General features: G+C 37.0%; 2 protein-coding genes across 3 annotated transcripts in view; one reads left to right on the top strand and one right to left on the bottom strand.

Moving 5' to 3' along the window:
- The first annotated feature begins 723 nt into the window (after nt 1-723).
- Nucleotides 724-8,859, top strand: Spx (Spliceosomal protein on the X). The gene is made up of 6 exons (XM_071589960.1): nt 724-760; nt 1,027-1,110; nt 4,415-4,560; nt 4,650-4,778; nt 6,243-6,972; nt 7,740-8,859. Exons 1-6 carry the CDS (start codon nt 727-729, stop codon nt 7,916-7,918), a joined length of 1,302 nt encoding a protein of 433 aa, XP_071446061.1. The 5' UTR covers nt 724-726; the 3' UTR covers nt 7,919-8,859.
- Nucleotides 8,860-11,429: 2,570 nt separating this feature from the next.
- The window catches only part of Mondo (MLX interacting protein mondo), a 114,111-nt gene continuing 112,325 nt past the window's right edge, over nt 11,430-13,215 (bottom strand). For both annotated transcript variants that reach the window (XM_071590420.1, XM_071590419.1), the window contains one exon: nt 11,430-12,056. In XM_071590420.1, the coding sequence (XP_071446521.1) occupies nt 11,905-12,056 (152 nt within the window). In that variant the 3' untranslated portion in view covers nt 11,430-11,904. The remainder of the gene's footprint in view (nt 12,057-13,215) is intronic.

Consider the following 13,215-nt stretch of genomic DNA (forward strand, 5'->3'; position numbering starts at 1 on the left):
GTAAATGTGATGAAAAGGTCATAGATAAATGTTTTATGTCGCTGGTTAGGCCTTATTTAGAATATGCTGCAAGTATGTGGGATCCTCCCGAAGTAGGATAAATTGCCGTATTGGATCGCGTGAGCTAGATTTGTAAAACGTTGTTATGATAAATTTAGTAACGTATCTAAAAGAGATCAATTTAATAAAATTAGATAGATTTAGTGAGAACAGATAAATTTAAGATGTCATTTTTTCCACGAACGATGGGGGATTATAATACCATTGCCGTGCGCTAAACGCGCACCCAGCAGAAAAAGTCTGAGTCAGTTTTCAAAATTTTATGTGAATAAGTATGTATTATGATTCTATTATAAATGAGGTATTAATTATTAGCTTTTGATTGAGTGGCAAGACTTTTAAAAAATGGGAACAGAAATGCCTAGTAAGCTGATGCAAATTTGATGAATGTTTTGCTGTTTTCAACAATATTTTTTGCCCTCAAATACGCATGATGCTTCTTTGTATCCTTTCGATTAACATTTAGATTACAATCATACCCATATACTTAATGTGATATTGATTGACTCAGAGCAATATCTTCAGTATTCTAATTTTTTTATCCAAGAGTATCACATCCAGAATTTAAACGAGAAGCGGTGTGATACCTTTGTTGCGCATTTCGGACGTTTTTCGCTGAACGAAACGCGAAAAGTTGAAAAACAATATAAACAACAGCGACTAACCATGGCGGCGGGACCGATTGCTGAGAGAAATCAAGGTATCTGAAATGAAAGAATGACAATTTTGAAGCACTTCCATGTGTATAATTTTTAAATGTAACTTTATAAGGCATGCGCTGACATAAGAACGATATTTTATACCATTTTTGTGGTTGAGATTCTTTGGATGTCAGAACCGGCTCTTCATGAGTTGAGTATGCGTAAATACATTGTTAGAATGATATATTAAGTTAATATCAGGGTTATTTTTTCAAATCAAGTAGAGGAACGTATTTTAATTAGGATTTTTTGTCTTATTGGGTAGATGCCACCATCTATGTTGGAGGGCTCGATGAAAAAGTTTCGGAAGCTTTGTTGTGGGAGCTGTTCGTACAATCCGGACCAGTCGGTAAGTAATTAATGCATTGATTGATGAGAAATTTATGCAAATGGAAGAGAAACTTGAAGAAAAATTTTAAATATCAAGCCTTAGAGCCGAACCTTGCCAATACCCAATAATGTGGTTTCCAGTTGATATCCAACATTTGGTGGAGAAGAGTGTAGGCCCTACGTCCTGAAAGAATGAAATGTAATCGTGTTCAAAACTATGAATGAAGTTTTACTTACATGTTCAATGAATTACGTCCCGAATAATCGCAAAAGGTTTAGTTCTAAAGGATGTCATAATTATTCCACTATAATCGATTAACCCCGGGAAAGTGTTTTGTGCTCACAAATGATGGAATATAAAGAAATATATTGGAACGTATGGACAACTAGAGGTAAAATTATTCCTATGTGTATACAGTTTTCGTGATTTATTAATTTGTTTAGCTTTCACCCAATGTTTCTAGACCTCGCTGATAGTTATACTAAAAAATAAATATCTATGCATCGATGAATCAATATTACGCATGAGCGAAATCAAGCTTATTTTTCCGGGGATAGTTAGTTGTAATAAAAAATATTCTCATTGACGAGAATTGTAAGAGCAAGTACATTTCTGAAAATGGTAAACATAAATGTCATATAAATATAATGAAGTATGGTGACCTCTTACTTCAAACGTTTGAGTGGACACCGATTTTACTCTGTAATTAAGGTAATGATAGTTAGCCGTATACATAAAATGCCATCATTATCCGTAGTCCTGCTAATATTCTACTCGGTATAATTTATTTTTATGTGTCTGCCACTTTCTTCCTGCGGAATGACCTATAATGTAAAACTAAGATAATCATTCCTTGTTTGACCAGGGACAAGTATTAACATAAATGTTAAATTTCTAGATATCGTCATTGCTATGCACCTGTATTGGCAAACATTAATGAATCACATTAATAACTTGCCGCAAGTATATTTATGGTCAAAAGACTCGAATCTATTATTTCTACTGGCATCCGGAAAGCATTCTATGCTTAATCTTTTATCTCTAACAGAATCATATGTTGGGAGCATAGCGATCTCACCGGAAAAGCGATCCTCCATCAAAAGGAAGCAATGAAAGCCATGCTCCAGCTACTTGTCTACCCTGGTTGTCCACTTCCCAAACCAATATTATATTATTATTTCTCTCGTATATAATTATGTCTTGCTTTATTTGCCGAAGAAAGGCTCCACATGCTATCTACAAACTACAATATCAATTCTCATATGGTAATTTTAACGTAAACATTAAAAAATGATCACCCCTCTTTCTTATTAAAAGAATATCACCACAAAGGGAATGCAATCTTAAAATAACTGTGAAAAGACCTATCATAAAATCAATACCATCCATTGCCATATTCAAAGACCATTGTAAAGGAATTTAAATTAGTGTAGGGTCCTCAAGTATCTCTGAATTTCCTTAAGTCAAATGTTCATACTGTGGGGATATCTATTTAGGAATTGGTAGCTATTTGGTACTAGTTTGTATCAGCCATAATTTATGTACTTTTTAATTGACATGGTAATTGTTACCTGTCTGACAAGTTGTGAATCAAAATTGTGTAACTGAAGGAAATAAACAATGTTACATATTATGAAATACATTGTTTAAGGAATATCTGTATCAGAGTATTTTAGTGAACAAATAATTGAACATACAAAGGGAACAATTTAAAATATGCAATAGAAAAATAATGTTAATTAAATGTCTCTGATATTAGCATGGATAAGTGATACAATAATGTAACTGTACAGGGGTGGCAACATAAATTCCTTTTTTGATAGCATTTTGTGTTTAAAAAAGGAATCTATGTTGCCGCACCCTGTAATTTGGAAGCAATAAAGGAAGAGCATTTATAGTTTGTCATGTTAGTACATGAAATACATTTTGAATGCTGGAAATTTTAAATTTCAAACTTACAGTTTCAATGCATTATTAATACTTGTTTTGATTTTGGTTATAAATTTTACAACTGTTGTAATGCACTTTGAATTGGGATATTGTTTTATTTAGATTTCTCTAAATGATTTTATGTAGCCTGCATGAGTCAGGATTGATATCCTATGTACGTATGTTTCATAAATGTTGTCAATCGTTTGATAGTTTAAATATGTGTATTTTAATATTTAGGTATGAGCCTCAAATTTTTTGATTGAGCTGCATTTTTAGCAAGGCTCGCCTCTTTTTAGACTTTTGCTATAGAATTATACATGTTTATTTTTAACCTCAGGGTATACTAGTAGTATAATGCATGATGAATTTCAGTGTTAACTGAAATTATTATTAGCTATGCTTAATTTTGTTTTGGTATTCTATTTATGTTAACTTTAGGGAATCCTTTATTATTTTCTGAGAGTCCTAGCTATGTACTCGTACTCTTTCAACGATTTGGGAACATAATATAGTATTGAAAATGGGCTTAGTGTAGTTTTGGATGTTAGTTTGTGTTTTGTTAGAAGAGGTAAGGGAATTACCGATGTGCCATTTGATAGTTTTTGTCCATCCAAAACCCACGTTAACCTGTAAATTACTGATGTTAATTATAATATTACTTTCAAAGTCATATACCAGCATATAATCAACTGATCCCTCCCATGGACTATAACCTTGACGCGGTGGAAGTACTTGTGCGTTCCGATGACCCCTAGAGCTGTGCGGGCGGCAGTAATAATAATTACTCCTGTTAGGGCCACCCATGCCTGATAGGTCGAAGGTTAGGAAAGGTAGTCCACGCAGCATCTGTTCCTCAGTGAGGCGGCTGCAAAGGCATCTGACCCTAGTGTGGCGGTGTTGGTGTCACATTAAAAAACTATTGAGGTAGGCAATGGGAAACAACCTCAATTGTTATTCCCGTAGATTGAAGGCTTTTGAAATGTGGGTGTGGAGAAGAATGGAGAAGGTGAAATGGACTGAGAAGAAAACAAATGAGGAAGTACTTGGTATGGTGGGCAAAGAAAGGGGTTTGTTGGGAGAAATCCTATGGAGGCAGGAAAAATGGATGAAGGGCGTATTGACAGGCATTGGGATGCTGAAAACTATAACAGAGGGGAAAATGTTAGGCAAATGAGGAAAGGGCAGGAACAGGATAGGGATGTTGGACAGGATGAAGGGAGGAAGGAAGTACTCAGAGATGAAGAGGGGCCTGATGTGGAGTAGGTTGCTGAATTGTGTTTTGTTAAGAGTCACAAAATATTTATTTGGTAGTTGTGTCCATCCAAAAACCTACTTACCGGTAGATTACCTGATAATAATAATGATCAACTGATGTTCATTGTCTTTCCAGTCAATGTGCACATGCCCAAAGATAGAGTAACTCAACAGCATCAAGGATATGGATTTGTTGAATTTATGGGAGAAGAAGATGCTGACTATGCTATAAAGATAATGAACATGATTAAACTTTATGGGAAACCAATTAGAGTAAATAAGGTAAAGTTTCAAAAGTTGTCTTGATTTAGTCAATTTTGATTTTTTAGTTCATAAATAATTGTTTTAATGACAAACTCTGTATTTTGTAGGCATCTGCTCATCAAAAAAATCTTGATGTTGGTGCAAACATATTCATTGGGAATTTGGACCCTGAGGTTGATGAAAAACTTCTCTATGACACATTTTCTGCATTTGGTGTAATTCTACAAACACCCAAGGTTTGTACTCCACTAAGTTTTGTTTCTGTTGCTGTGTATGGTGCTTATTTAAAAGCCATATAAAATGTACAACTAAAATGTGTTAATGCAATGGTGAATGTCTTCTATTCTATTCTGTTCTCTTTTCATTTGATTTCTATTCCTATAGTCACTATTTTAAATATTACCTTGCTAATTTAATCTAAATAATCAATTTTTAATGATTGGTGCTTCACAGTAGATTTGATAAGTGGCACTTGAACAGTGTTAAACTAAATGTTTAAATTCACTCATGTTTTTTGAAAAAAGGAAGTGAGTAGGGAAAGTGATGAGAACTGTTGGGAAGCATTCAACACCATGTGATGCTTTACTTTCAAATATTTGTGTGGCATCTGCTGTTACAATGAAATATATATTTTCATAGCAGTATAGATTTGTTTTGTAGAGGTTGATTTGCCCAGAATCCCATTCCCTTCAATGAGATTTGCCCATTGCAAATCATTTTGAAGGGAATGGGAGTTCGAGATGTTGTTATTGTCTGTTTAAAGTATGGAATGGAATTCAAAATGGAGTCCAGTTTCTATTAAGTAAATAAAATGTGGCCATAAATTGAAATAGTTTTTCAGCCGTGGAAAATGTTTTAGCTAAATTCTAAGTAAATTAGGTTTAGTTTGCCAGAGGTTGAATTTCCTGACAGAATGGAGGTATGTGTGTGGGGCTCATAATTATTATTAAACTGGTCAAGTAAGGTTAACCAATTTATGTGTGAAATCAGCACATACTTTTCTGTATGCACAAATGATGTCATATTGATTTTATCTATGTAAACCCAATCCTCTCACATCACCATTTATCGCAGTGATTCTATACCCTTCCTGTTGCATTGCAAATTAATGCACAATACTTAAAGAAAAGTATAATGTATTTTTTTAATCAATAGCTAAAGTGAATGTTGTTTAATAGTGTAATTCTGGCCATCAACTTATTGTTTTATCACAAGATTAGAAACCTTTGCCAATTTGTTTTGAGTAGTAATCAACAAACATTGTTGGTCACTTTGTAAACTTTGTTGACTTGGCCCTACTAAATGCAGTTTTAATGAATTGTGATATGCCTACTTGGTCGGCTCTATTTTTGAACTGAAAAAGGGTTAATGTCGTCCGTTTCATTCATTATGGCGCATTGAATGGTGAAAACCATTTTGGTGGTACATGCTCATATCAAGCTCCACTTCTCATAAAACGACATATACCTCTGCTTACCAGATTGTCAGCCGAGGAATAATGAGGACCTTGATATGTTCTCTTAAGTGGTTCAAAACCAAAAATAGAATGATAAAATAGCTCTATCTTGAGTACAGCACATCACATCAATTTGCATTTAATTGGTATTGAAATACATTGGAATGAATTTGAACTTATTTTTGGATTCGTTTTTCTGCCTTACTGATCTAAGTTTTCCCTTCCATCCATTGCATGATACTAGATAATGAGAGATCCAGAAACAGGCAACTCCAAAGGCTATGCGTTCATCAACTTTGCCAGCTTTGAGGCATCAGACGCGGCCATTGAGGCAATGAATGGCCAATATTTGTGCAATCGACCCATTACCGTCTCATATGCATTCAAGAAAGATGCCAAAGGAGAGCGTCATGGCTCTGCGGCTGAGCGACTCCTTGCAGCCCAGAATCCACTTTCCCAGGCAGACCGTCCTCATCAGCTGTTTGCCGATGCTCCCCCTCCCATGCAGGCAACACTTCCACCGGCGCCACCCCCACCTCCATCTTCCCTTGCAATGCATGGTCTGACCATCGTGCCCCCGCCACCCCCAGCTATGCCCTCTGGCACCAATATTCCACCCCCACCCCCTGTGCCGCCTCCTGCCGGCGTGCCTCCCCCTCCCATGATGCCTCCAATGTCCATGGCTTCAGGGCCACCCCTGCCCCCAGGTGGCCAGCCTCCCTTACCCCCGATGCCACCGCCGCCACCCCCTGGGGGGAGCATGCGGCCACCAATGCCTGGAATGCCCCCCATTCCCCCCTCTGGCGTGCCTCCATCAAACCAAATGGGTGGTATGCCTCCCATGCCCCCACCACCTCCCTCAGGTGGTCCACCGCCCAGGATGATGCCACCATGGCAAGGTGGGGGTAATGTGCCACCCCCACCACCACCGCACCCTGGGATGCATCATCCACAGGGCATGCCTCCTCCTCCAGGTGAGTTTTCCAGCACATGGGACTGCTGTCATGATTTGACTGCATTGCAGAGTCATTATGTTAGTATCTGGAGAATGAATAGTTAACTAGGGAGAAACGTGTTGCTTTAACTATTCAAAAGTCTGCTGGACATTTTTTCTTTTGTTTTTTTTTATCCGTCTTGTTATCTCTGTCTTCAAAACCTTGATGAGTCTCTTTTATTTTGTTGTATCTTTGAGACCCCTTGGCTGACCGTCAGATAGTTATTTTATGGAGTGAATTGCACCTGGTCATGATTATTGTTAATTTTATATGGACAGCTCAATTCACGATAGTTTTACTGTGGCCAGTCTCCTGTTATCATTTTTATTGTGCATAATATGGCTATAATTGAATAACGACCTTCAAAGAATGCTGTGACAGTTATTGGAATGGAGTCATCCACAAATGTGCCCTGAAATGCTAGAATTTGACTGTGTAAAAATCATTCACCTTGACAGGCATTTAGTTCTTGACCAATTAATCCTTGGGTATGTCCATTTGTAGAACATTTGCTGGTATTCCTGTTGTTTGTATAGATATAATTTTTGATAGAGAAGCTTCACAGTTATAATTTGAAAAAATTTGAAATAGGATGTAATTCAGCCTTTTTTATTTTTCACCAATTTCAAAACTAAATATTAATTTCTACATTTTACTAAATAATCCTTGTGTAATCAGGGAATTATTGAAGTGAAAAATTACTCTCTTTCTCCGTCTGATTATATTTTTTCCTGATTAATTTCCAGGTGGAATGCCACCACCAGGCTGGAGGCCCCCTCCTCCTGTGCGGCCACCATATGGACGACCCCCATTCCCACCTAGGGGCCCACCACCCCCTCCTAGGGGAATGCGTCCACCTCCACCCCCTCGAAACATGAGACCACTCCTGCCAAATCAGCAAGGTTCAAATGAGGCTAATTACTAAGGGTTGAGTAGCGTTTTATATCACAAGGTATGTCAAGTATCCTTGGAGATTAGACTCTTAAGCTGCAAAAGAACATAATGTGATTTTACATGAAGCTAAATAAAGAGTCTTTACTTTTGTTGGTCTAACATCAATGTTAAATGGAAACCATAAGTGAAATTGAAACAAGTAATTGTGTTAGATTAAAAGAAATGGTTATTAAAATTATTGTGTACATAATTGGTTCTATGGATTCTGCCATAAGGTTCCAGTTGGCTCGTCAATGTTGATTCCGTAGCTTATGTGTTCAAGACTGGGTGAGTCATTAATTTTTGTATTGTATTAGCATCAATTTTTTTTAAAATTTGGAATTCATTGCATTTACTCATCTATCAGAAATGATTGGTTATGAAGATAAATATATTTTGTTACATAAGTTTGCTAAGTGGCTGTAAGTGAAAATCAGTCATTGCTCCATTTCCTGTAAGGTAGTTCTTTTCATTGTGTACAATTTGTACTCAGTGCACCTTTTAAGGAGTGTATCATTCCTTCACTTCCAAGAAAAGTCATGTTACTGTGTAAATACCAAAAGTAAAAAATAATTATGCGGTGTACATTTTTAATTTGTGTGAAAATTTCTTAAAACAATAGTTCATGGTGAATTTTATAATCATTTAATGTTTGTACCTATATATATACAAATATGTGCACCTACATACACTGGCATATAACGTACACGGATACATACATATTTTTGGAATATCAATGTTGATATGTGGTGTAAATAGTATGATGAGAAATATAAACCAATGAAGAAATAAACAATGTGTGATTCATCATTACTTCATTTGACTGTTGTGGTGTATTTGGAACGTGCAATGCAGGTTTTTATTCTGAGAGTCATTCACAAATTGGATGTTAAATGAAAAATTATTATTGATTGATCAAAGTTGGACAAAAAATGTTGTTCCACTATCAACCACAATAGTGCTGGTTTGATGGGTGAGGGTACAACTCACCTGTTAATGAGCCTTAAAACCATGTAAAATTCACACCCAAGTATAGAGGGCCAGTTTCTTCCCCTGGGCTACATTTGATTTCACAGGAAGATCTGGTACCAGAAAAGTCTTTAGCAAAAGCTTAAGTGAAAACAGGGGTGTAAAAAATTGCCTGGAGTTGAATCTGGAACCTCCAGTAAGACTCTTTAATTAATTAATTGGTTAAACCTGTGTATGCAAGATGAAAAGAAAACCTATTCATGGTTGTAATTTTGGAATCGTAGGTAGTTTTACTGACTTACTGTAGTGTGGTAAATGTAATAGATCCCCTTCAGACTATTTAACTCATACGTTTGAATTCAGTTTTAATTTGCAACCTGTGGAGAAAATCATGATGTACCTCCATTGTTATATAATGCACTGATCTAGGTGCATCATCGTATGCATGAAAGTATGGTTTTTATGATATATTTATAATTTGTTGTTGGCTATTGCCAACAATCGCTCTCGTCTTCTGTACGTGAACTGCAAAATGCCATCGAAGATACTACAGCAGCCATTCATTGACTGTGTCCTGCAGTCTTTGCACCACGATCTCCTTCCTTCAGAATCTGCATAGCGCCACGTCGTCTGCATACAGGGACAGGATTTCACAATTCTCACACAGTGAAGGAAGTTCATGGGAGTAGATGTTAAAAAAGCAAAAGCCCTAATATGGACCCTTGAGGCATGCTGGCGGAGAACTGTTGTACCCTATAGTCCACCTCGCACAGTGAAAGTCCTGTCCCATCAATAGAAGTGGGCCAACTTGATTACCCAAGTTGGGAAATGGAGTCGTCGCTTCTTCAATAAGAGTACTGCGTGCCAGACGCGATGGAACACCTTTCTGACATCGAAAAATGCTCCAGCCACCAACATCTTCCTGTCAAAGGCCTTCGTGATTGAATCCGCCCTTCTCATTAGCTGATGGACTGTAGAATGCTGCTCGCGGAAGCAAAAGTTCCTCTGGGAGATTGTGAGTCTAACGGATGGAATCAGATATAGGCCACTGCCTTTGAATATCTTGCCGAATGCATCGAGAAGGGTAATGGGCCAGAAGTCTCCGGGACCCACCTCTGATCTCTCCGTCTTTGGCAGACATACAACTCTCGCTCTCTTCCAAGAGGTCGGGAAGTAGTATATTTTGATGCAGCCATTTATGATACTGGTCAGATACGTATCCACCGCCTTTGGGAGCTCCCAGATGACAACATTAGGAATGCCATCAGAGCCGGCGGCTTATATGGCCAGATATGTATCGCCCCAATTACGTGCTTCTGCTCGAACTCGGGAATATCCGCGGCATCTTCTGATGCAGCATCCCATGCTTCCTCAGGTGCCAAGATCTCCGCTTTGATCTTGGCAGAATCCTCATTCTCGGGGTTCTACTAGAAACTACTTGCAAGATAGTTCGCTAGCAGTTTAACCTTCTCCTCGGGAGCCTGTGCCATATCCTTGCTGATGACGATCGGATCGAGTGTCCGGGGCATTTGATCAGCCATCTCTGATGATGTTGGCAGTGACTGCTCCTTAAACAGCTCTCGGACAGGAAACCAAGGCGGCGTGTTGGAGGCATAATAGGTTCTCTCGTTTCCACCAATAGCAGTGTAGGTTTAATATGGTCTGATGTCAATTCTACGCATGAGTACATGCTCTAGGATGTACTGACACCACGAGCGATTGCGATTTCAAGAATGCCCTCTCGCATATGCGTCGGTGTCGTTGGGCCCTAAACCCCAGCCCTTCTCCACAAGCCAGCTCGCACAGGTCTTTTCATCTTGGATTGGGCCACTGTGGGAACTTAGTAGGTTTTTTTAGCAACCTCTGGCAAAGCCCCTAGAGGAGACTTACTTAAAAAGTTTTTATGTTTTATTCATTTGAACTATATGGCAATTTGAAACTTTGAAAATTACCTTTGCTGTATTGACATTCATTTACCATCGATACACACTTTTTAATAGCATGTATTTATTAAATAAAAAAAGAAAACTACTTGGCCATCCAGTTATTGTGACCTGTCATCTTTAGGTAAACATGTTCACCACTCTGACTAATACTGGGTTCTTCAAACCATAGGTTATGCATTACTATGTGATAAAGCATAGTAAACAAGTTTCCTCACATTAATAGTTACATAGCTGAACTTATTGTTTTAATTTTAGCAATATAATCTATTTATTGTTTACCATTATCCAATTTTCGCACTGTTACACCACCATAATTCAGTGATCACCCTTTATCTTCTATCGCCCAGGCACAGCAGTCCTGGGTTTAACTCTGGGGTGGCTCTGTACTCTCTCCAATTTACCCAGATAGAACAACGGGACCTAACTTAGTTTTCAGGTTTCACATTGACCTGGAAAACCGCATAAATAAGAAACTTTACGCTGCTCCCCTAATGTATGGATTTTACTACACGTAGAGTTTAATATGCCCATATACTACCGATATTCATTAATAAAATAAAATAGATTTTAATGTTTAATAAAACCATCTTTACTTTTGGATTTATTAGATCAACTATAACAGTTATTAACATTTGTACATTTTGACAGTTTTTGTACACGATGTAATTGGTATGGGTTGAGCTATATGCAACATATACCCAGCCAATGGAGTCAATGAAAATCCTCAAGGAAGACAAAACGTTTACCATTATATTCCTTGCAATAACATCCCTAGCTTAAATTTCATTACCAGGAGATGGTGAGCAAAATTCTTGCCCTTCTGTGCATCCATGACATCAGCAATACTTCTTTTCACAGAATTCCCTGACTCGAATGAGGAACACCTTATCCAATGATGTGGCAATCAAGGGAGTGCATTCACATGGAATAAAGGCAGGCTACATTTGATGTCCAAGACTATGTTGCTTTCAATGCAGTAGCCAATCGGCTTGGAGCCAACCAAAGCTCCTCAAAGCTTTTGAATTTCTTAAGCACATCTTGAATTCTCAAGATCAGTTTTGGGTCACTGAACTGGTGGTGGTCGTGGGGGAGCCCTTGAGGATAAATTGTTTCCTTCTCCTGAAGTAACTGCCCTAGTTGCCTCCTCAGGAAGTCGAGAGGGATCTGAGAGGATCTCTGTAGCTGTACACAGATAGCGAAGTGAGTTCAGCACCACTGAAATCACACAAAAGTGCAAGTCTCATCTTAGTCTTTTCCTATTCAATAATAATAAAAAATGATACATTTATTATTCAATTGCCTTTTTCATTTACGTACTTTTTTAGCAATTTGAAAGGAAGGGAATTGTTCCCAGTAATGAAAGTGATTTAGAGTAAAACTGACATTTGGTTTTTGAAAGAATGTGTATTGCTTCCAAAGAACAAATACTTTCTAAAGTGCTTTTCATTATTTGCAGAAAAAATTAAAATGAGACATTTTGTAAAACATTGATGTAAACAGGCAATTACAAGGAAATAGTAGAAATATAAAATTAAACATTCACTTGCTCATGGTGTTCAGCATACGAGTACACTTTTTTTCTGAATGGAATCATTCATTTATATGTGACATATTTGAATCAAATTAGATCTCAATAGTAGTCACTTTTCGGCAACAATATTTGAGGTTTTTGAGCAAATTAAGTTAATGTCTCTCTTTCAAAGCACATGGCAACTATACACCCCACCATCTAACATTGAAAAGATCCATATATTTTAAATTAGCAGTAGCATGAGTAATGAACTAACAGTATGTAATTACAAATATTAGAGGGAAATCAAAGGAAAGAGAACTTTTTATTAATATTATCAGTTATTGAAGTGAAACATCCTAAACAGTGTTCAATGATGTATCTGACATTTAATTATCCATCCGATCAAATTATTAAGTATTATATCTATGATAATATGGAAATAAATCATAAAAGATTTCTCATAAACTGCTTGTCATGGTTCAAACTGGTTATCACAAGAAAGGAAAATATTTTATCAGCACATCAAGGCTTTTACTTATGATTAAGTTTCATTCACGGCATAAAAAATGAAATAAATCATAAAAGATTTCTCATAAACTGCTTGTCATGGTTCAAACTGGTTATCACAAGAAAGGAAAATATTTTATCAGCACATCAAGGCTTTTACTTATGATTAAGTTTCATTCACGGCATAAAAAATGAAATAAATCATAAAAGATTTCTCATAAACTGCTTGTCATGGTTCAAACTGGTTATCACAAGAAAGGAAAATATTTTATCAGCACATCAAGGCTTTTACTTATGATTAAGTTTCATTCACGGCATAAAAAATGATTGCTATTAAAAAGAATGAACTAAGTT

The sequence above is a fragment of the Hetaerina americana genome, unplaced genomic scaffold, assembly GCF_022747635.1.
Source record: "Hetaerina americana unplaced genomic scaffold, ioHetAmer1.1.p SCAF_4, whole genome shotgun sequence".
Taxonomy (NCBI): Eukaryota; Metazoa; Arthropoda; class Insecta; order Odonata; family Calopterygidae; genus Hetaerina; species Hetaerina americana.

What these genes read in the sequence shown, in the direction of transcription:
- Spx (XM_071589960.1), top strand. Translation starts at nt 727, where the DNA reads ATGGCGGCGGGACCGATTGCTGAGAGAAATCAAG. An exon ending in TAATTCTACAAACACCCAAG is followed by an intron (nt 4,779 to 6,242) that starts GTTTGTACTCCA and finishes GCATGATACTAG; the next exon opens with ATAATGAGAGATCCAGAAAC. An exon ending in GGGCATGCCTCCTCCTCCAG is followed by an intron (nt 6,973 to 7,739) that starts GTGAGTTTTCCA and finishes ATTAATTTCCAG; the next exon opens with GTGGAATGCCACCACCAGGC.